The 25880-nt window shown below is 37.7% G+C and overlaps 1 protein-coding gene across 1 annotated transcript; it reads right to left on the bottom strand.

Moving 5' to 3' along the window:
• Window positions 1–3076: 3076 nt before the first annotated feature.
• Window positions 3077–25524, bottom strand: LOC126191399 (uncharacterized). Its single transcript, XM_049932264.1, has 6 exons — window positions 25329–25524; window positions 14704–14747; window positions 14473–14591; window positions 6537–6667; window positions 4711–4915; window positions 3077–4554 (listed from the first exon to the last, which is right to left on the bottom strand). The coding sequence occupies exons 1-6, from the start codon at window positions 25406–25408 to the stop codon at window positions 3544–3546; spliced, it is 1590 nt and encodes a 529-aa protein (XP_049788221.1). The 5' UTR covers window positions 25409–25524; the 3' UTR covers window positions 3077–3543.
• Window positions 25525–25880: the final 356 nt, after the last annotated feature.

Raw genomic sequence — 25880 nt, 5'->3', positions numbered from 1 at the left:
GTAGTGGAGTCCCTTACCAATGGATAAGCATATAAACCAAAATTGGAATACAACTATTTATATACTTGTTTTCTTCTGGTTATCCCAGATTTTCCAGTGTTAAGTGAAGGCTAAGTATGTCAATTATACATTTAATACACTGTAGTTTTCTTACAAATAACACACAGCAACATTTTCACTTTGAAATCATTACAATTGTTTTCAAAGGAGGGCACAGACGTGTAAATATGTTACACAACAGAGTCTACGAAATCACTGATGTTCCTAAATGTACTGCAGCCATTTAGTAATTAAATGACTCAGTTTAAAAGTTTTAATGATGCCAAAAAAATAAAATTAACTACATTTTAAATGTGTTTAGTGAACAGGTTTTAATACAAAAAATAATTGGTTGTACATCTTTGTACTGTCATTACATCGCATTAAAATGAATTTCCTCATCTTGAAGAAGTATACACAACTTTTTATAAACATCATCTTTTAATGAACACCACTTTCAGTTCAAAGCATTTTATGGTGGTGAAACAAACTCATTTAAAATCACAGTTTGTGCCTGAATATGTCATTTCCACTTGGATGAGCATATCTTTGTTCCTAACTTGCTGGTTCTTAGTTGCTGTTTCTCCTTGAGGAATTCTGTGTCAGGTTCCAAAACAATTAATGACAAAACAGTCATAAACATTTCCTATGAGGAAAGCAAGATTTTCTCAAACAATTGCCTTATAATTCTGATTCCAACTGTATGGTTAATTTCATCAGCTAGCTGAAAACATGAGTCTCCATGATCTCAAATTTTATATACCAAGAAAGGAAAGCCATTCTCATCCCAAAGATTGGTTTAACACCACAGTGCTTCAAAAGACATGGCTCTATTAGAGGTGGTATGCTCTCAACTTCCTCCATGCTTGGAACTGTTTTACAGAACCAGTTACATGGGAACCTACAGTTTAATGATGACTCTGAACCACATCATAACTTGGTATTTTGTACATTAAGAAATCAACGCCAGAGGTGGAAAAAAGTGGTTGGTGACAGAAAAAGCCCAATTAATGGCTGGTCATTGAATCCTGGATGCTCCCATTCATAGTCTGCTCTTTATCTAATGAATTACTGAGCCACAGAATATGGCCAAAAGTAACTTTGAATTGAATATTCATAATCTCTCAGGTTCAGAGAAATAGTGGCTCCTATGTTTATTCTCAAACAATTACAGCCTAAAAGTTTGTGCAGCCAATTCAGCACACTAATATTTCACCTCTGTGACAAACAGAAAATTGATGAATTTCACATAGGTTGACTACAACCATATATTTCACATTTATCTTGTTTACACAATCACCAACATAAAAGTGGGCCCTGAAACCCATTAGGAGATTATTAACTAGAGCCAGATACTGATTTGTCAAATGGTTTAACAGTCACAGAAATCCAATCACACTAACATACTGTAATTTCACTAGTCATTGCATGGTCTGCATTTAACATAAATGGTATTTTGAAACTTAATGGAAAATTTTTCACACATTTCTGTCCAGATTTGGACTTCATGTTTCCTCACTGATCTTCAGAGACAGCTGAATGCTTCCACACACATAATATTTTCTCGAGTGGATGACAATTTATTATATTTAGTGCCTTCTTTGTGGCATTGTTACACACAGCTCCAAAGAGTAAGACGTGAAGCAATATCACACTGATTTAGTGCTGCTGATTTTCTGTTACTGAATGAGATACATTTAGTTGATCTATAATTTAAGGTTCATGAATAAATTAATCCATTGGATACAGTGAAAAAATTAATTACTCAGTGACTTAATCCTCATGGTCGGTACAACAGGATGACACACATGCTCAAAGAGAAACTGTCCTGATTTTCAACAGGAATAATTAAGCCTGGTCAATGTTCCTGCTTGATCCAGTATAATGCAATGCACCACCTTGGTATTCTAGCATGTGCCAATCTTTCAAATCTGGGAGCTGTTTTCATTTTATTTACTGACTGATATGGCTGGGGTTATTAAAATGGCATTTGATCATCTGTTCACTGCATTTTGTATATCTCATCACAGTGGAGAAAATCTAAAAATGTGGAATAAGTCAGAAAACACTTTAACAAAATAGAAACATAATTAGCCAGAAAGCTGCTACTTTGAATAACGCTACCGTTTTCTCAGTTACATTAAATAGCTGCCGTTCATCTCCAACTGGTAGCTTACTATCTGCACAGAAACAATGATCATACCACAGAAACCCTTGTTTCACACTAACAAGTTCAGGTGACAGTCTTACTGAAAATATTGTTGTAAATACTTTATGAAAAATAACACCTAAATTGGAAAATGTAGGTGAAACGGTGTAAAAGGCATCATTAACTGCCTTGTATTTATCAATTTTATTTAACAGCCAATAATGTACACTACAAAAAGAACACGAATTCTTTACATAACAGCGCCAAAAGCAATTGTTTCTACGAAAAAGAATCTTGAGTTAATCACATTTACATACAGAAATATACATATACAAGCAAATAATGGAAAGCACGACAGATCTGTAAGAACAGTCAACCTTCCAAAATTCAGCCATTCAACTTTTGTGTTCATACATACAAAAATATTGGATACATTATTAAAGTATTTGTTTGCGTATATACACAAATGAGATTTCCTGCACTCTTATTATGTTACTATTTTACAATACTGAGAAAGTATGCATTATTACAAGCATACCCATTAGAAGACAAAGTGTACTTGCAGCAGTTATCAAAAGGTGATTTTCAAAACATCCATTAAATAAATATTTACTGTAGCATTTACAAGTTTTACATTCACAAATACACATATCTTAACTACCCAATAACTTATTTACATGAACAAAGACTCAATACTACTAACTGCACAACAGATTTGCTATAGGGATTATGTTGAGAGACAGGAAAAGTGAGAACAAGAGGGAGAAAAGGGGAGAGGGGGAGGGACAGCAGTGGTGATGAGGGTTAGTTCCTCATTAAAAACAAACTTTTGCTTCCTTAAACAATAAAGCTTATCTCTATTCAACATAGTAATATACAATGATACAATGAAGCTATTCTTGAAAGGAGTTCTATGTACTGAAAAAAAAAACAATGGAAATAGAAGGAAAAAACTATCGCCATTACAGCAAGTTGTCATGAAAATATATGTACATATTCATTTTATCTTATATCTACTGGTCTGTGTAGGAATATATGTTTACACACACCTTTCCTCACTCTAAATGTCACAGTGTACTGTTTTGACAGTTACATAAAAGATCAGTCAAATAAAACGTAGTACTTACTCAGCCTGTGTTCAGTTCACACACGAAGAAAATACATATGATACGATGTATTTAACATTCATTCACAGTGCTACTAAAAAACCTGCATACAACAATTGACTTCATGGAAAATTCCAGATGATTGCAAATGTAAAAGGTGGAAAAGCACCTGAGCAGAAAAGGGATTAATGCTGTGAAAAAATGAAAAATGAGGATTCATACTGCTTAACTTTCAACAGTATAACCAAACTAACCCCATAAAGAATATATAATCTGAGTGACAAAACCAAAATCAGAATCCTGTTTCATGTTGCTTGTCACAAACATTGGATTTGTATTTGGAGGAGCAACTTTTGTAGAATCTTTGAAAGTGAATTTCACTGGTGGGCAGTGCTCAATGTTAGAAAGCTTCCTACACAAAAAGTATGTGTTACTTGTGTATATTTGAATTTTATAACCTGTATTTTTCTGCAGAAGAACAGGATCTTTAAGGCTAATGTCAAATGCAGACCCATAAGGAACTTTCCCAGAATAAACAGTATGACTGATTGGGCTTCCCGAAGAGTCTAGAACAGTAACAATAAAAGATTCATCATAATCTCTGGGTCCTAGAGGTCCCTGTTGAGATGGAAACAACAGTGTTGGAACTTGGATTCCAAACAGCATTATGGGAAAATCAACTCTTATCTCCAAAGAAAAATTTTTTCCACCAAGATTTCCACTTGGTGAAGCTGTAGGCATGGCAACAACAGCCATATGGGGAAATGTTGTAGGTGACGTATACGGGGGAGTATTGTATGAAGCATAAGGTGGCTGGGCAGATATCGGCTGAACTTTACGTATACAGCGCAATTTTGACAACTTCCTTGGTTTATTATCAACTGTGAAACCTGTAGGCATTGGATAACATCCAGGTACTGTCATATTCATCAGCACAGCATAACTTTCCTCAATAGATAATAAACAAGTAGTAGAATTCTCCGTAGTGTACGCCACTTTTTCCACAAACTGCTCTTTATTTAGTGCCAAAAAACGCAGTTTCCTCAGTATATCTGACCCAATAACTTCTCGTTTGTTGTTCCTATCAGCCGCTATGTTCACTTTTTCACACTGATGTTCAGCCCACTTATCTACTGCAGTGTAAATATCTATTTCTGGAACATCAAAGCAGTCCAGGTCAACCATCAAAAGCACAATATTGGCATCAACTTTGATAAAATTGTCATGCCGAAGAATTGCTAATGGATGTTTTCTGATGAACTGAAATGGAGGGAAAAAAACATGAAATTACATATTCATTCATAACTTTGTATATTTTCATTAATATGCAAAATTAACTGAGAAGGAAATACATATAAAAGGAAACAAATCATATTACGCCCAAAACAGATAATCACAAATTGAATGTCAATGTACCTTTTCACATTCTTCCTTAAGTGATGTTTCTTGGGTGTCTGATACCAACTTTAATATTGACCAGATATTTTCAAGATTTAAACTTTTTGATAAAACTTTGGCACTTATTTCACATAGATGAGGCATCTGATATGTTACTGCAGCTTTGTACAGCAAACAAGCATCTTCTGATGATTTGATGATTGGTTTATCCAAATACATGTAGCTGGAAGAATTAATATTCCATTAAAAGAGAGAAAGAAAGAAAGAAAGAGAGTGAGAGAGAGAGCAACAAAAGCACATGTGTTAGTATGATACTCAAAAATCCTGTGGAGCATACATGCAATGAAGTGAGTATGGACAATGTAACACTCCGTCTTGGCTAGTTTTTCTATTGTATAACTTTATAATTTTGTGTGTTTCAACTTTGAGCAATCTTACTGCATCTGTCAGATAAAAAGACACAAATGAGAGGCATGCAACTTACACATCACAAAATGTCACATACCCTGCCAGTCCAAAAAGTTTCAAGACCAAGCTAATAAAAATTACAGGAAAGTTAAGATGGTGATTTTAATGCTTCAGGTATTCTACTTATTCTCCCAGCACTTGAGTGCAATGCAAAGAACATTCATACAACCACACAAAACTGTCACAAAAGTCCTTCTTTGGGATGGTGATCAGCTCATTTGACACACTGGCTTCATTGTTGGTTATGTCATGTGAATTTCTGAAATATGCCATTTTGAAATTGGTTAGTACTGATTACACCAAGTTTCATCAACCAGGACAATTCTTCCCAGAAAAGAACTGCTTGCGTTTTGCATTTAAATCATTAATTCAAATCATAGTAGGTGCTGTTTTTGTTCAGTAGTTTGCAGGACAAGCTTTTCACACTATTTTCCCTTCTTCAAAACATTCTGGAGAATACCTTGAACACTGGATTTAGAGATGATGTTCCACTGCAGTTTGAAACACAACAATGCTGCACACTATGGCCACATACTCACTACTTAATATTGCCTATTTACGACTGACTGGTCAAATGCGCATCTGTTGTTTCCAGTTGTTAGTTCAAGCTGTCATCATAGTTATTGTGCTAATGTTGCTTATCAGGCAGGAATTAAATCAGTCACTGTACTTTTTGGAGGGATGGTGTGTGCCTATAGTATACTGTTAGTGCAGATTATTCCATAGTACAGTTTATATGTTTACAAATTTATTTATTTTACAGAAAATGACTATAGGTCTACTACCAAAACTTTTAGATACTATATTCAAAAGAGTGGCTGTACTAATGCCCCCCCAACTGCCACAGCTTGCTTTATGTAGGGCAGCTATGTCACTAAACACTAGCACTAGTTCATGGTACACTTATACATTGAAAATCTTGACGAGATGCTATGGATTCATGACCTAATAATATGGTCTGTTTGCTTCTATATAAACGTATGTTACATTTTGTACTCTGTAAGATAACTGCTTCTCATTCATGTCTCTTTACCTGACAGATTCTGAAGTTTAAATGTCCTAAGTTTATACAATAAAAGTGTGATTAAGATGGAGTCTGGAGCAATTACAATTGTGGTCTTTTTTAATTATTTTATGTCACTCATTCACAAAATGAGTGTAGATAACTACTCATAGTAGTGGACGTATAGGGAAGTACAGAAGCACTTCTCTCAGAACATGTTTAAGAACCTATCCAGAGCTCAGTATAAACAAAAACTGGAACATATGATCATCCACCACTCCATACAAATACTACACAGTGAGTAGTTATCTTCATTCATCTCACTGCTTGAAGGCTTTCTAGAGACTATAAAAAAATTTCTTATATTACTTACTCAAGCATCAAATGAAATATACGAGGTTCCACATCAGTTATGGTAATGGCATCTTCTGCTGAACGAGTCAATAAAATTTCCTCAAATTTCACACTTGACATGCAAAGAACCATTTTATGCGTCCGTATTGTCTGAAATCAAGTACTTCAAATTACATTATGAATGGAAAGCCTGCACATTTCTTAATTTAAACTTAATAGATTTTGATTGTAACAGAAAAATAAACAAAATATACTGTATTGTGATATTCACAGAATAATTTATCAACCAGAAATAAAGCAAGGTAATTAAGTGTATTAAGGAGTCCACCCAAAATTCTAATAGTGGACCAAGTCTGAAAATCTTTATGTTTCCAGGGCCATCTTCTGCAGTAGCTGTTATATATCAACTATTACTGCATTTTCCCATCTTAAGCTTACTGCAAATTACAAATGTTTTTTACTGTAAGGAAAAAAACCTCAAGAACGAACCCTGAAAATGATTTGTAAATAAAAGCCCAATGTGTCTGATGAAAACATTCTTAAAGTGCAGACAGCTTAAGATGGAGGTAGAAGGGGGGGGGGGGGCAATGATAACTGAATTAAATCATTTAGTCCAAAAGTTACAAATGCATTATTCTGGAAATCATTGTTGTTTGTACATCCACTTATTGGAAACTAAACTGATCCTTTGACAAAGACTTCACAAACAAGAAACATATTAGAAACAATAAGATTGTTTCAGACCTTACGGCATGACACAAAAATTATCTTTCATGTTTTCAAGACAGTACAGAAGATTTCTTACAATGACAATGAGATAAAGAAGATATTTACACTATGTGATCAAATGTATACGGACACCCCCAAAACATATGATTTTCATATTCAGTGCATTCTGCTTCCACCTAATGTCAGGTACTTCACATCAGCGACCTCAGTAGTCATTAGACATCGTGAGAGAGCAGAATGGGGCACTCTGCGGAACATACGCACTTCAAACGTGGTCAGGTGATTGGATGTCACTTGTGTCATACGTCTGTACACAAGATTTCCACGCTCCTAAACATCCCTAGGTCCACTATTTTTGATGTCATAGTGAACTGGAAATGTGAAGGGACACGTACAGCACAAAAGCGAACAGGCTGACTTCGTCTGCTGACTGACAGAGACCGTCGACAGTTGAAGAAGTTTGTAATGTGTAATAGGCAGACATCTATCCAGATCATCACACAGGAATTCCAAACTGTTGCAGCAAACACTGCAAGTACTATAACAGATATGCGGGATGTGAGAAAATTTGGATTTCATGGTCGAGCAGCTGCTCATAAGCCACACATCATGCTGGTAAATGTCAAATGACACCTCGCTTGGTTTAAGGAGTGTAAACATCAGACAATTGAACAGTGGAAAAACATTGTGTGGAGTGACGAATCACTGTACACAATGTGGTGATCTGATGGCAGGGTGTGGGTATGGTGAATGGCCAGTGAACGTCGTCTGCCACTGTGTGTAGTGCCAACAGTAAAATTCAGAGGCAGTGGTGTTATGGTGTGGTTGTGGTTTTCATGGAGGGGGATTGCACCCCTTGTTGTTTTGCAGGGCATTATCACAGCACAGGCCTACATTGATGTTTTAAGCACCTTCTTGCTTCCCACTGTTGGAGGGAAATTTGGGGATGGCGATCGCATCTTTCAACACGATCAAGAATCTGTTCATAATGCATGGCTTGTGGCGAAGTGGGACACGACAATAACATCCCTGTAGTGGACTGACCTGCACAGAGCCCTGACCTGAATCCTACAGAACATCTTCGGGATGTTTTGGGATGTCGGCTTGGTGCCAGGCCTCACCGACTGACATCAGTACCTCTCCTTAGTGCAGCACTCCGTCAAGAATAGGCTGCAATTCCTCAAGAAACCTTCCAGCACCTGATTGAACGTATTCCTGCGAGAGTGGAAGTTGTCATCAAGGCTAAGGGTGAGCCAATACCATATTGCAACCCAGCATTATTGATGGAGGGTGCCATGAACTTTCATTTTCAGCCAGGTGTCCGGATACTTTTGATCACATAGTGTATGTGGAAGAATAGACCTTACTAGTCCATGAAAAGAATGTGGTAAGACACAAGTGTAATATTAATCATAAATCCATGTATAAAAGTAGCAAAGTCCCATAAGTATAGCAATATTTCTAATGTCTACTCCTACACCTATAATCTGCAAATGACTGAAATGTAGATGGCAGCAGGTACTTTCCATTGTACCAGTTATTAGGGCTTTTTCCTGTCCCATTTGTGTATGGAGCACAGGAAGAATGATTGCTTAAATGCCTCTGCGGATGCTGTAGTTAGTTTAAATTCATCTCCGCAATCTCTACAAGAGCAAAGCCTAGGGGGTTGTCATACATTCCTAGATTCATCACTTTATATTAGTTCTAGAAATTTTCTAAGTAGGTTTTCATGGTATAGTTTGCCTCTATCTTCATGTACCTGCCAGTTCAGTTCCTTCAACATCTTTGTGACACTCTCCCATGGATCAGATAAATCTGCGACCATCCATTGTGCCATTCTTTGTATTTGTTCAATACCCATTGTTATCCTATCTGGTATGGGTTCCACACACTTAAGCAATATTCTAAGATGGAGAATATGAGTGTTTTGTACGCTGTCTCCTTCATAGACTGATTGCATTTCCTTGGTAGCCTGTTCTACCAATGAACGTCTGTCTGTCACCTGCTTCATCTACAGCTGAGAGTATGTGATCATTCTATTTCATATACTTAAAAATTGTTGCGTCCAGGTATTTGTACGAGTTGGATGATCTCGGCTGAAACTACTGATATTGTAGTCACAGGATATTATATTTCTTCATTTTGTGACATGCACAATATTACATTTCTGCATTTAAAGCAAGTTGCCAAACTTATCAACTGAATATTATTGCAGCTTCTTTCCGACAGTACTTCATTACAGAAGGCTGCATTATCTGCAGATTACTATTAATATTGTCAGCAGGGTCACTAATGTGTCAGTCAGACCGTCAGCAAGAGTGCACCGCTAGTTCCTGCTGCTAATAAGGCGAGTACACCATTCATTTGTTGCATATTTTTACTAGCTTCAAACAGGAGCGACTTATTTTCAGTTATCTGTGTAGTTACTAGTTTAATTTTGTAATTTCTTGCGTGTTTGAGTGCTTACTAGGCACAACTTTTATTTCAATAACAGTGTAGTGTACAGTACCACCGTTGCTATCGACCACTGTATCAACTCTCGTATTGTGCAGGCTTTTGTTTGTTTGCTTAGAACAGCTCGCTGTCAGTTAGACCATCAGCGAGAGCGCACCACTAGTTCCTGCTACTAATAAGGCGAGTACACCATTCACTTGTTACATATTTTTATGAGCTTCAAACAGGAGTAACTGCAGCAATGGGTAGGAACTGTGATTGTTGTGTACAGATGCAAGCTGAGCTTGCGACCCTTCGCTCACAGCTTCAGGCTGAGTTGGCTTCCATCACACAGCTTGAGGCTGCTGCCAAGGGGCGTCACTATGGGGGATCGGATGCGGGGATGTGAGGGGCGTCGAGCATGTCCCACATGTCCTCCGATCGATCCACTAAACTGCTGTGACCTTCCCGGGTACTGCCTGCACTGAGGTTGACCCCTCACCTGTGGTCGAGTGGGAGATCATTCCAAAGTCTGGCAGGCAGCGAAAAACTTTCCAAAGGGCCAACTGTAGGGCCACCCCGGTTAGTTTGCTGAACATGTTTCGGGCGTTATCTGAGGCTGACAATGTCTCTGAGCCAGGTGCAGTCGTCCACCCTGTTACAGAGGCAGCTTCTCGGCCCACAAGATCTGGGCATGGGTTTGCTGGTAATTGGGAGCTCCAACGTTAGGCGCGTAATGGGGCCCCTTAGGAACATGGCTGCCAAGGAGGGGGAAGGAAGCCAGTGTGCATTCCGGGGGGAGTCATTCTGGATGTGGAAAGGGTGCTTCCGGATGCCATGAAGAGTACAGTGTGCAGCCAACTGCAGGTGGTGGCTCATGTGGGTACCAATGATGTGTGTCGCTTTGGATCGGAGCAGATTCTGTCTGGTTTCGGGCGGCTAGCAAAAATGGTAAAGACTGACAGTCTTTCTTCCGAGATTGAGGAGGAGCTCACCATTTGCAACATCAATGATAGAAATGACTGTGGTCCTTTGGTGCAGGGCTGGGTGGAGGATCTGAATCAAGAGGGTCAGGTGGTTCTGTGACCGTGTAGCCTGCAGATTTCTTGACTTGCGCCATCGGATGCTGGGTTTCCGGGCTCTGCTTAATAGGTCAGGAGTCCACTACACACAGGAGGCAGCTACACGGGTAGTGGGGGCTATGTGGAAGGGACTGGGCGGTTTTTTAGGTTAGGGGGTCTCAGGGAACCACAGAAGGGGAGTCTGTCTAAAAGTGGGCAGGTAAAACACAGTCAGGTAGTTGTAGAAACAATTGGTATTGTAGTTGTAAATTGTCATAGCTGTGTTGGAAAAGAACCAGGGCTCCAAGCCCTAATAGAAAGCACTGAAGCTCAAATAGTTGCAGGTACAGAGAGCTGGCTAAAGCTGGAAATAAGTTCAGCCGAAATTTTTTCAAACGATCTAACAGTGTTCAGAAAGGATACATTAAATACAGTTGGTGGTGGAGTATTTATTGCTGTCAGAGGTAGTTTGCCTTGTAGCAAAATTGAAGTAGATAGTTCATGTAAAATAGTATGGGTAGAGGTTAAACCAGACAATCGGACTAAACTATTAATTGGATCATTTTACTGACCCCTCGACTCAGAAGACATAGTTGCTGAACAGTTCAGAGAGAACTTGAGTCTCATTTCAAATAAGTATCCCACTCATACAATTATAGTTGGTGGTGAATTCAATCTACCCTCGATATGCTGGAAAAATTATACGTTTAAAACCGGTGGCAGGCATAAAACATAATTCGAAATTGTACTGAATGCTTTCTCAGAAAATTATTTTGAACAATTAGTTCATGAGCCCACTCAAAGCGTATATGGTTGCGAAAGCACACTTGACCTTTTAGCAACAAATAATCCTGGACAAATAGTGAGTGTTGTGAAGAATACAGGGATTAGCGACCACAGGGCAGTTACTGCTAGGCTGAATACCGTAACACCTACAACCATCAAAAATAAACCCAAAGAATATCTATTTAAAAAAGCTGATAAAAATGCTCTTAATGCCTTTTTAAGAGACAGTCTTCACTTCTTCCGATCTGATTAAATAAGTGTAGAAAAGTTGTGGAATGTTTTCAAAGAGATAGTATCAACAGCAATTGAGAGATATATACCGCATAAATTAATAAGTGATGGTACTGATCCCCCATGGTACACAAAACGGGTCAGATCGTTGTTGCAGAAGCAACGAAAAAAGCAAAATCCCCAAGATTGGCAAAGTTTTACAGAAGTTCAAAATATAGTGGGTACTTCAATGCGAGATGCTGTTAATAATTTCCACAACGAAATTCTGTCTCGAAATCTGGCAGAAAACCCAGAGATTCTGGTCATACATAAAGCACACCAGTGGCAAGATGCAATCAATACCCTAACTGCCCGATAAGAACGGTGAAGTCACTGATGACAGTGCCACTAAAGCAGAGTCATTAAACACAGGTTACAGTATCTCCGGATGTAATTAACATTTTACAATGCAACAAACGGCACTGATTATGTATTTGTTTATATGTTCAGATGTGCTAACAAAACTAATGGGGTTCCATTAAAAAAACGTAGGTTTGTGTTAAAAAACATACTGCCGTGCATTTTTTATGGTTTCTATTAACCAATTACACTAGCCCCTCTCCTCACGTTCGGTCTGTGGAATCGATTCGTCAGTATTTGATGTGGTTTACGAAATATATCCAGCGGTAATGTTAGGTGACTCACCCTGTATATCACAGAAATCAGCAGAATTGGCACATAACCATTTACGGTATGTTGACATCACAATTAACATGCTTTGACATCCAACTGAAATCATGATGATGAAACAAGTGTTTTGAAATGTACACTGGCAAAGAAAAACATAACTGAAGAGACAGTAGCTTGATTTTATTATCAAGTTTAATATAAAATCATCTCCTATATAGAATCCTTTATATCTATTTCCTGACTCACAGTGACCTAGTTTTAGTTATTAAAGTGTCAGTAATGTCATATCTATTGAACTTACAAGCCATTTAAAAAATTATATTATATATGTTGGCAAAACAAAATATACGAGACAGTGTTCAGATCCCTATTATGTGTTTCTTTAGAAGAGAATGAAAAATCATAGTCAAGTTTTCCCACTGAGAATAGCAGAACACTGATGAATCCATCTTTTACACAGTATGGTTGGAATCTTAACTGGGAGCATATATAGAGTCATAGCTTACACTGTCTAATGATGATGACTACACAGCATATAATCAAAATACTGTACATCTTCTAAGAAAATTGTGGTAAAAGCTGGTTATCACCAGTTTACAGCTGTTTCCTAATGATATAATAGTTGCGCAATATTTTTTATGGGAAAAGATGAAACCATTCTCAAGCATTGTACCGACACAGCATCTCTGTTCAACCATATAAACTAAGTTATCAGTATTATCACAGTCAAGAAAAGAAAAGAGAAGCAAGTGAAGCTATACAATATAAGATCGGGACAATAAAAAGTCTTATTTATGTCTCTCCTTCCTTTATTTCCAACTTGTTGAGTGCCGTGCCACTACCAAATTCGCAAGTTTTCAAATATCATCTATTGGAAAATGATAACCATAATAAAACTTATTATTATTTCTTTATTATGTTAATTTCCCACCCATCATATCTTTCATGTTCTCACTGGTGAGAAATACTGAGTGATTTCCCTCCTTAAACCTCTAGTTGTTCCTTTCTTTCCTCACATTTTTGGATGAGGAAACTGATTTCTGAAGCTGATATTTGTGTTGCCTTTTGTTAATGTCTGTTTCTGCTGGGGCCTATTACAAAAATAGAAAACAATAAACAAAAATGAGGAAATGCAATAATTCATCATTAGCTGACTGACCCACAGTGTATAAAATGATGTAACAGCATAGACATTACCAGCATTAAAGCTACTGCTTTTTCTCTAGTTTCAGTACCATCTCAGTATGTTTATGTTGTCTCAGTGACCGTGTGTGTCAGAATGTGTATTTAAACTATAAAAAAGAGTAGTAGTTAAGAAGCTAGTAACATGTGTTCTGATGTGTATTTCTATGCACCACACATCAACAATCTGCAGGTGAGTGGTGTCTTTCCTTAAATGATGCATCATAAAAGCAATGCTTTTGTATTTTTAATTGCAGCTTCATTTCGTGGGAAATTTCCTGCATTAATTCAATTCATGTCATTTCGAGCACTCCAAATTAATTAAATAAAAAAAATTGAGTTATTCTCTAACAATAGTTGCAGCTCTCAAAACAATAGAAATGAGACATTCTACGCATTAGCAGGTAATCTCCAGAAAGTTTAAAAGAGAATTTAAAGCACAAATGACCAAAATATTAATTTCTGAAACTAAAAACAATACACTTCCACCACACACTAGTATAATTAATGATGAACATAAAATCAAGCTCGATCCCCACCTAAGACTGGAAGTAAATGCTAACCAATTATTCTAATTTTTTTCATTGCTAAATGCAATTTTGCAATAGCAATAATGCTGTAAAATGCTATTACCATACTGTGCATAAGAATGATATTACCATAGTCTACTTCTCATTTACTGTAGTTTACAATCTACTCGGCCCAGCTACCAATTATAATACTACACAAGGTATACTCCTAGTAACACCAAACTAGAACAGCTTATCCTTATGAAACATAAAAAATTTATGATAATCATCTGACTTGGCATACAGTATAAATAAAGTAACACAGTAATTAAAATGACATGTCTGCAACACTGACCTCTACGGCATCACCACTTCCTACAAGCAGCACGCAGTCACTGAAACTGGCTGAAGTTCTCAAATATTCCAACCTTTCTTTCACGTCAACTTTTGAAAGCTGCCATTTTGAGTTTTCCACTTTTGCATAAAAATTAAACAAAAATCACATTAACACGGGTACTTGAACCTTTTCAAAACATTTGTGATAAATTATTACACACAGTAAGGAAAAAAATCAATGTGACTCTACCTATTGCCGTTCCTTCATCTGCATCACCAGCTTCCATTTTGCTACTGAAAAGCAAAAGTATTGTCAATATTATAATGCAAATCGAAGATGGAAACAACACATAAAAAACCGTACAGGCTATCACTAACCTACAGATGAATGATAAACAGCACATACAAATATCTGAAGATGAGGTAGTTGCTACTGACATAGAGTGTACACTTAAAATCTAGTGCAACTGGCCTATCCTACTGTTTGATTAAATGATGATGGCGTCCTCTTGGGTAAAATAATCCGGAGGTAAAATAGTCCCCCATTCGGATCTCCGGGCGGAGACTACTCAAGAGGACGTCGTTATCGGGAGAAAGAAAACTGGCATTCTACGGATCGGAGCGTGGAATGTCAGATCCCTTAATCGGGCAGGTAGGTTAGAAAATTTAAAAAGGGAAATGGATGGGTTAAAGTTAGATATAGTGGGAATTGGTGAAGTTCGGTGGCAGGAGGAACAAGGCTTTTGGTCATGTGAATACAGGGCTATAAATACAAAATCAAATAGGGGTAATGCTGGAGTAGGTTTAATAATGAATAAGAAAATAGGAGTACGGGTAAGCTACTACAAACAGCATAGTGAACGCATTATAGTAGCCAAGATAGACACGAAGTCCACGCCTACCACAGTAGTACTATATGCCTACTAGCTCTGCAGATGACGAAGAAATTGAAGAAATGTATGATGAAATAAAAGAAATTGTTCAAATAGTGAAGGGAGATGAAAATTTAATAGTCATGGGTGACTGGAATTCGATAGTAGGAAAAGGGAGAGAAGGAAACGTAGTAGGTGAATATGGATTGGGGCTAAGAAATGAAAGAGGAAGCCGCCTGATAGAATTTTGCACAGAGCACAACTTAATCACAGCTAACACTTGGTTCAAGAATCATAAAAGAAGGTTGTATACATGGAAGAATCCCGAAGATACTAAAAGGTATCAGATAGATTATATAATGGTAAGACAGAGATTTAGGAACCAGGTTTTAAATTGTAAGACATTTCCAGGGGCAGATGTGGACTCTGACCACAATCTATTGGTTATGAACTGCTGATTAAAATTGAAAACACTGCAAAAAGGTAGGAACTTAAGGAGATGGGACCTGGATAAACTGAAAGAACCAGAGGTTGTACAGAGTTTCAGGGAGAGCATAAGGGAACAATTGACAGGAATGGGGGAAAGAAATACAGTAGAAGAAGAATGGGTAGCTTTGAGAGATGAAGTAGTGAAGGCAGCAGAGGACCTAGTAGGTAAAAAGACGAGGGCTAGTAGAAATCCTTGGGTAACTGAAGAAATACTGAATTTAATTGATGAAAGGAGAAAACATAAAAATTCACTAAATGAAGCAGGCAAAAAGGAATTTAAACGTCTCAAAAACGAGATCAACAGGAAGCGCAAAATGGCTAAGCAGGGATGGCTAGAGGACAAATGTAAGGATGTAGAGGGTTGTCTCACTAGGGGTAAGATAGATACTGCCTACAGGAAAATTAAAGAGACCTTTGGAGAAAAGAGAACCACTTGTATGAATATCAAGAGCTCAGATGGAAACCCAGTTCTAAGCAAAGAAGGGAAAGCAGAAAGGTGGAGGGAGTATATAGAGGGCCTATACAAGGGCAATGTACTTGAGGACAATATTATGGAAATGGAAGAGGATGTACATGAAGATGAAATGGGAGATACGATACTGCGTGAAGAGTTTGACAGAGCACTGAAAGACCTGAGTCGAAACAAGGCCCCGGGAGTAGACAACATTCCATTAGAACTACTGACGGCCTTGGGAGAGCCAGTCCTGACAAAACTCTACCATCTGGTGAGCAAGATGTATGAGATAGGCGAAATACCCTCAGACTTCAAGAAGAATATAATAATTCCGATCCCAAAGAAAGCAGGTGCTGACAGATGTGAAAATTACCGAACAATCAGTTTAATAAGTCACAGATGCAAAATACTAACGCGTATTCTCTATACACAAATGGAAAAACTAGTAGAAGCTGACCTCGGGGAAGATCAGTTTGGATTCCGTAGAAATATTGGAACACATGAGGCAATACTGACCCTACGACTTATCTTAGAAGCTAGATTAAGGAAAGGCAACCTACGTTTCTAGCATTTGTAGACTTAGAGAAAGCATTTGACAATGTTGACTAGAATACTCTGTTTCAAATTCTGAAGGTGGCAGGGGTAAAATACAGGGAGCGAAGGCTATTTACAATTTGTACAGAAACCAGTTGGCAGTTATAAGAGTCGAGGCGCACGAAAGGGAAGCAGTGGTTGGGAAGGGAGTGAGACAGGGTTGTAGGCTATCCCCAATGTTATTCAATCTGTATATTGAGCAAGCAGTGAAGGAAACAAAAGAAAAATTCGGAGCAGGTATTAAAATCCATGGAGAAGAAACAAAAACTTTGAGGTTCGCTGATGACATTGTAATTCTGTCGGAGACACCAAAGGACTTGGAAGAGCAGTTGAACGGAATGGACAGTGTCATTAAAGGAGGGTATAAGATGAACATCAACAAAAGCAAAACGAGGATAATGGAATGTAGTCGAATTAAGTCGGGTGACGCTGAGGGAATTAGTTTAGGAAATGAGACACTTAAAGTAATAAAGGAGTTTTGCTATTTGGGGAGCAAAATAACTGATGATGGTCGAAGTAGAGAGGATATCAAATGTAGACTGGCAATGGCAAGGAAAGCGTTTCTGAAGAAGAGAAATTTGTTAACATCGAGCATTGATTTAGGTGTAGCCACGTATGGAAGGGAAACATGGACGATAAACAGTTTAGACAAGAAGAAAATCCAGAAGCTTTTGAAATGTGGTGCTGCAGAAGAATGCTGAAGATTAGATGAGTAAATCATGTAATTAATGAGGAAGTACTGAATAGAATTGCGGAGAAGAGAATTTTGTGGCAGAATCTGACTAGAAGAAAGGATCAGTTGGTAGGACGTGTTCTGAGACATCTATGGATCACCAATTTAGTACTAGAGGGAAGCACGGGGGGGGGGGGGGGGGGGGGGTAAAAATTGTAGAGGGAGACCAAGAGACGAATACATTAAGTAGATTCAGAAGGATGTAGGTTGCAGCAATTACTAGGAGGTAAAGAGGCTTGCTCAGGAAAGTTAACTGCTGAGGTCATCGGTCCCTAGGCTTACATACTACTTAACCTAGCTTACGCTAAGGACAACACACATATCCAAACACAAGGGAGGACTCGACCCATCACTGTCAGCACCTACACGTTTTTCGCATCAGATTTTCATTAAAACCTTATGAATTTGTTGGGAATGAAAACTATGAAATATATCTAAAAAGGTTGAAGAATGAGTAACATCTGTTAAAAATTGATGTAAGAGTATGGAGAGAGCTATCATGATGCGCCATGTAGCATTAAACACAATATGCTGAAGCTCAAAGTGAGTGAGAAGGCTTGCAATGTACTACAATGATGCAGAAGATAAATGTAAAGTATTGTTGCAAACTGCAAAAACAGCAATGTTTATGGCAAGTGTATGTAACAGGGTCATTCCATGTCAGTTCAACCAAGGGCTGCAGCTCATAGGCTCAGATTTGACTGAAATTCAGTGCACTAATTCTACCAAGTGTGGAACACTCATGTACAAAGTATTAGTTTCCCCTGCCAATTAGTTCTAGAATTATGGCTTGTGAAAGAAAGTGGCATGTCCCAGAAACTGCAACCCGCATCTGGCAATCTATCTTCAGACCCAACTTCAGGTCTTCATAACTTTGGAACTATTCCGCACAGTCCAATGAAATTTTTACAACCCAGTAACATCCACTTAGAGAACACACTCTGTGAATCAAAACACCAACAACATATTTCTGAGGGAAAATAAAAAATTCCAAAATGTGATTTAAAAAATGTAGTACATTAAAAGTTACATATTGTAGGTGCCCTCTATGCCAAACATAATTTACTCAAAAAAAGGTATAAATTTTTTGTGGTAAGCTTAATGTGGCCTAAATGCACACAGAACTCATCTTGCCAATATCAGTCTCACAAACAGTTACATGCACACGAAAATACAAAAATTTGAAAAATTACCTGCAAAACATGGATTTTCTAAGTGTGGTAGCACAAAAGGGACAAGTGATATCCACGCCAAATTTCACACACTGCATAAGTAGACCATAATGATATATATCTCAAAATTTCAGCACGTTATTGCAAGACATTTGTGTACAATGGAAGTTGACCGATGTATTTGGTAATGTGGCCATTGTACCACAACACAATTTTGTAAAAACATATCGTAAACTGTTCTGCCTCTTCTTATCCTCTCCCACAACTGTTTACTCACTAAGCAACAACATATAGACTGATTAACACAACCTATCATTAATGTTTACTGCACCTTAACTGCTAAAAAGCAGTCGATTGTGCTACGAACAGGAGTTCTCCCACAATTTAGCTACTGTACTCTGTATATTGAGTGGCAAATTGTACTGTCTTCCAGGCACTGTGGTAGGAACTGGAACTGTCATAAGAATATGTTCAAAAAGAATCTAACACCTGTCTGCCGAATGTGGCCAATGAAATGATCTTGCTGGTCCTGCTGGTGCCATGAAGTTCACAAATACACCACCTTCTGCTTCACAGCACTCTGCAACACATCCTAAGTACCATTTGTCACCATAAACAGCAATAACATAGCAACCTGGCTGTATGTTGCTTTTGCTTCTGAATCCTGAGGCAGACACACTGTGAAGTCACATGTTGTGCATGAACCTATAGTTAGAACCGGACAGTCTGCTCATCTGCACATTGTCAGAGTCCGCTGGAGAGAAGTGATGATGGCTCCTTGTGCCTGCAACAGTTTTAACGTGTTCTAGTCTGCTTTTTAGCAACTCTTTGACTGATTTCACCTCATCTTTCGAAACATACAATTATTGTACGCCAGAGATATTTTTCTGTACCCAGGTAAATAATTGAAGAGGTGTTAGAATGTGACCTTCTGTAAGGTGCTGCAGACTAGCTCGTGATGCCATGCGCTTCATGGTAGCACCAATACCATCACATACATTTTTACCAAGAATTGTTGCGAAAAAATTCCATTCTGCATGAATCTGAAAATCAGGGTAATGCATGCATAAATTTTTGAGATTTTTACAGTTTTTGTACTGACTAGCTGCCCCATCACTGAAGTATTTCATAAATGTATGTGAGGCAGCTTGTTTTTCACATATGCAATGACAGTGCGAATGTGGGCATGAACGGCAATGGCATCATGAATTAAACACTCACTAAAAACGCACAGGTTCATCACAGACACATCACCTGATTCACCTCTATAGTAAATCGCAACTGGCTGGACAGTTCCTTGATTGTTGTCCCAATGATATCCTTGGATGGCATCTGGAACTATAAATGCATAATTTTCAGAAAAGTCTAGTATTACTATAATTTCATCTTGTTTCAAATTATCCTTACAAAACTGGAGATAAGCCGATTGTGCTGTTGCTGTGAAGCTGTGTGTGGTCAGTTTGTCCATATTTTGACAACACATTTCAACAAAATCTTCCACTGTACTTTCCTTTGTTTCAAGACTTGTCGATCCACGTGTGTCTATTGTTTTTAAGAAACAAGTTCATCATCCATAAGGAGTTCACCATGCAGTTTGTTATTCATGTGTTCTGCAAGATTTGCCTTACCAGGACACTTTTCACACCTGTGTATCATGCACTGGTAGGAACTGATGTCACACACTAGCAGCTTCAATGTACCTTTGTAATCCAGACCAGAATCCTTTATAGCAGCAAACATCAGCTTAGCATTTTGATGGGTCTCAGATACACAAACATTGTGTGTGCCCCTTGCACTTACAGGCACAACCCATTTTGGCCGAAGATTGAAAAAAGATGATAAACCTACTTTGGTATTGGGATACTTTTCCTTGATTTCTACATATAGTTCTGATATGTTGCATAGCAACAGTCTTTTTTGCATCTGTACATGTACATTTCCCATTTTCACCGTTACATAGTCTTTTTTTCCAGGCATTATTCAGCTGTAATCATTATTTTCATAAAACTCCAACATTAGAACCTTTATTTCTGAATTCAATTGCTTACCCTGAGCCTGCTGAAGTTGTGGAAGCACTCCTTGGGTTGCTTTTATTTTCCTAGCTTGTTTTACCATATACGTAGAAACATTGAATTCCTCTGCAGTGTAGTCAATAGACCAGCTGGAAGGTGCAAGAGTAAGGATAGCTACTTTTTTCTGGCGTGTAGGTATGGCACATTTTTCTTTCAAATCATGCACAATTTTGTCCAAATCAAGAGCATTTCTGGCACGATTTCTGTTCCTTTGGAGCAGATAGTTCTTCCTCTTCCACCATTAGTGTGTCAGCTATTTTGTGTTTTAATTCCATTTGAGCTTCTTGTAGTTTTCTTCTGCCATAGCTGGGCCTGTCTCTTTTCTCAACTTTGTGTGTTTTCATGGAAGACAAACCAAGAGCAGTCACTGAAGTATTTAATTGCTCATCCACTGTGGTTGTAGGTATCATCACTGTCATGTAAATTATCAGAATATTCTTCATTTTTTAGCAGTGTAACAAACCTGGAACATAACTTTTGTCCTGGTTTCATATTAGGTCCCATGCACTGATTCACTTCCAATACTGATTTTATACCAATTTCTCGGAGGCTAAACTTCACTGTCTTCTTATGAATCCGAAATGGATCAAAACAACTTCTTTGTAGGAAAGAATACTTATCCAGAAACACTTTCATGTGATGATAACAAACACTAAAGTCTCCTGGAACTGTACTTATTGTGCCCACAGGTTGTATCCCGGATCTCCATAGCAGCAAATCTTGGGTCGATTCATCCAGATCATACAGTACAAAGCGAATGCCACATTTTGTTCCATATGTTGTTTTATGACATTCAGATGCTTGTGCTCTACCAATACCACAACTTGTTTGAACAAAAGCACCACTAGTACACTCTTCTGCCTCCATACTGACTTTCCACAACAGTACTGGCCAGTCTGAACTAGAATCTTAAAAATATGAGTAACCAGTAATTGTTGCTTGTTTCCTTTGTTGTTTCTGATAACAATGACTCATTCTGTCCCTCAAAACTACCATTGTTTAACTTTCTGTTGCCTAATGGTTGCCAACAATTGCTGCAGCTTTATCTGAAACAAGCTGTCTGCATCATCACTATTACTTGCTAAATCGTGTTAAAAGAAACGTAACCAAATACATCTCTGTCAACTTTTATTGTACACAAATGCCTTGCAATAACAAGTTGAAATTTTGGCACATATTATGTTATGGTCTACTTATGCAGTGCTTGAAATTTGGCTTGGATATCACTTGTCCCTTTTGTGCTACCACACTTCGAAAATCCATGTTTTTCAGGTAATTTTTCAAATTTTTGTATTTTCATGTGCATGTAACTCTGTTTGTGTGACTTATATGGGCAAGATGAGTTCTGTGTGTATTTAGGCCACATTAAGCTTACCACAAAAAAATTATACCCTTTTTGAGTAAATTATATTTGGCATAGAGGGCACCTACAATATGTACCTTTTAACGTATTACGTTTTTTTACTCACATTTTGAAATTTTTTATGTTCCCTCAGAAACATGTTGTTGGTGTTTTGATTCATAGAGTGTGTTCTCTAAGTGGATGTTACTGGGTTGTAAAAATTTCACTGGTCTGTGTGGAATAGTTCCAAAGTTATTAAGACCTGAAGTTGGGTATGAAGACAGATTGCCAGATGCGGGTTGCAATTTCCGGGTCATGACACCTTCATTCACAAGCCATAATTCTGGAACTAATTGGCAGGGGAGCTTAAAATTTTGTACATGGGTGTTCCACACTTGGTAGCATATCTGAGACTATCAGCTCAAACATTTTCTCAAATTGGTTGAATTGACATGGAATGACCCAACAGAGACTGCATACCATACAGAAAAGATCTTAATAACAGCTTCAAATGCTTTTAGGATGGAAAGGAAACTGTCAAGGATATTCCATGTTCAGGGTGATCATCACAAAGCATAACAACAGACAATAACATGCAAATGCAACACTTCTGGCACAAAATTGGTAACTACACCTGAGATAGACAATGCATAAATTGGTGATTGTGAGTAAAAGTCAGCATTTAATAAGTTTTAGGTATGCAGATATGCATCCAACTTGTACCGTATAAATTGACGGGAATTTTATTGACAGATAAATCTCTCTCAATATAATGCGTTGATCATTTGTGACACATTAAAACCAAGTCTTTGACTGGAATTCTGGTCTTTTGTGAGTAGTGTGGAACCAACTACAGGAATTGAGGTTTTCTCATAAACCAAATGAAAGGCTTAACTTTCCTTTCAAACTCTGTAGAAGTTCTCCCACAGCGCTGTGAGACTAGCACCTCTGTGAGGAAGACTGTGGAATCTGGCTTACCCAGAGCATCAAGATTGTTACTAAGAAAGAAATCTTTTATACTAAGAAGAGTATATACTGCACTGACAAGACTTGCACTCTCAATGAGGTGTAGCTGGATGGGGTGATTGGCGGCACATTGCTTGCAAACAAAAGGAATACAGGTTTGAGTTTGTGTCAAGCACAGAGTGTTAGCTTGCTATTACAATCAACATTACACAGAGATTGCACAGAGCAAAAGGTTTCTTTCCCAGCAACAACAAGGCTCTGCATTGTTGGGAAGAAAAGAATAGCAGTGGGTGAAAAGTTGAACCTTTGTGCGACACACACTGAGATAGCATGATTGGTAACTAAATTCCCACAAAATGCATGAATCCAAGTTAAACTGCTGGAGACTTCACTAAGATGTACAAATGAGGTACACAATTCCTACAGACAACTGACAGAGGACAGGACCAGTCAGTTCAACTTGTTCAGTTTGGAGTAGGCAACCATCCAAACCACAGTTCAAGCCAGTGTGCATCACACAACAAAGACATTCAGACCTGAGAGACCAATGTTGTGACTGATTCCAGAGAGGTGTAAACTAAAATTAGATTAGATTCAGTTTTCCTTCCACAGACCCAAAAATGAGATGACAGTCTCCACATGCAGTTAGGGAGCATCTGTAACTTAAATTGTTCTTGGATTTTCTGCCAGGTTGAGATGTTTATTTTGCAGGAATCTACAACAAGCTGACTTGGTTCCATCTTGAGGTAATGGCCAATAAATTATGATCTAATTATTTTTTATACATTCTATCAGGACTCCCATCTCTAGGTTATAAGGTTCAGCATTCGTGTCAAGATAGCAGCAAATCTTGTCTACGTCAAAACTGAAAAAACTCTACTAAACAATGGCATTGACTTTTGCACGTATGTACTGTGTGATGTAATAAATGAGCAAAAAGAAATAAATCCAAACACTGATTGTATTTATTTTGTTCCTATAGGCCTACTTTTTTTTAAATATATGTTGTGTTGAAAGGTGATAAATTGGTTGTCTGTTGACAAAGCCACTGGATCTATCACAATAGCATGTTATTTTCTAGAAAGAAGGTTATAGTGGCAGGATGATCTGTAGCACAGCATGAGGTCTAGGTTGTGTTAACAGGTCACAAAGTGACTGAGTTGAAGACACCATTGGACATGACCGTAAATTTTTATTATTATTCAACAAAAATAAACAACAGTGATTCCAAACCTCACCAGAGCAATAGGCGTTCTCCAGCCAATTGGTACCTAAAAGCACACACTATGAACATTAAACAACCCACAGAAGCCACAGTGAAATTCAAACAATCAAGTGTACTGCATTGCATTTATTTCTGTAAAAGAAACTCTTGCCAGACTATGTATGCAGCAATGTGCTAATTTCTACAGAAATGCCTCAGCACTATTATTACCACAGCATTAAGTTTATAAGCATAAATCAAATATCAATAGCTCATATAACATTTCAAACATCACTGTGAATACCATCGTCCAATGTTACAACATAATCTATCTGCATGTACTGGTAATTACAAATTCCTTTTGCTTTGAGCTAACTTTCTGTAACAGTGTCCACATCTCTATTACTACACTATTATTTCACATAAATAATAGTTTTCTAGTACCAAGGTCTGGAAATTCACGAAAAGTGCGTGGAATCTAACAGATAGTAGTTATTATTTGTTCACCCATAAGAACAATGTGACATGAGAATGTTTTTTATAAGCACGATTTAAGATCCGTAGTGGAAGCTTTTAGAAGTTCATTTACCACACAACAAGCGCATGATTATAATTTATCGTAAGTGAAACACATCTTCAACAAAACTGACGTAGGCCCAGTGTAGTCTAATGTGAATTTCTTACACACATACTTGACAAACGCCTTTAAACCGGCAAACAACTCAAGTTAAATTCCTCCTAAGCCTGTAAATATGTTACTAAATTCATTACAGGCAGCGACAGCTTTTACAGAAAGTACAATGCAAAACAACAAAATAAAACAGCTCTGTACTTCTCCTGTATATCAATAGGCAGCATAGATATTTGTGAATGTAAATCTATAAGTATGTTCACAAAATAGCGAAGTAGTCAATCATGCCCTCGTAAATACAAGACGCTCACTACTGCCTGTTTAATAACTTCAGTGTATAACGTACCTTGTTCGTATTCTTTTTCCAGATTCTGGACTATCTGCTAAATTTTCAGGTTGAATATTTCGTTTCATGTTTGTATTCATTCCTGTTACAGTTCATGAAAAACTATCTTAGCAACTGTACACGAAACAAATACAGCGGCAATACAAACACGTCTTTACAAGTAAACAAAACACTGGCGCATTTGTATACACACTACCTAAGATCTTGCTGCAAAGATATTCATAAACACAAAAGACTTGAACTTTAAATTTATTTTTGTGCTATAACGTCAAGTTTTTCTATAGTACCATTGCTTCAAAATACTGGTAATCAATAAATATGTTTTCCTGGTTTATGAGAACGTCGACATAATCAGATCAATACAAAACTTCGATGACAACGGCAAAGCGTTTGGGCGGGTATTTCAGATTAATTATACAGCAAACATGTAGCGATGTTTATAGACTAACAATTGAACATCGCTAAATCACATTGACTGACGGCTCTGGATCTTCCTTATTTTCTGATGAAAAGGAAATGTTGTAAACAGAGAGAGACTGAAAACTTGTTTGT

This window comes from Schistocerca cancellata, chromosome 6, assembly GCF_023864275.1.
Source record: "Schistocerca cancellata isolate TAMUIC-IGC-003103 chromosome 6, iqSchCanc2.1, whole genome shotgun sequence".
In the NCBI taxonomy this organism is placed as follows: Eukaryota; Metazoa; Arthropoda; class Insecta; order Orthoptera; family Acrididae; genus Schistocerca; species Schistocerca cancellata.
The sequence above is the reverse complement of the archived record's forward strand: the minus strand, read 5'-3'. Positions and strand labels throughout refer to the sequence as shown.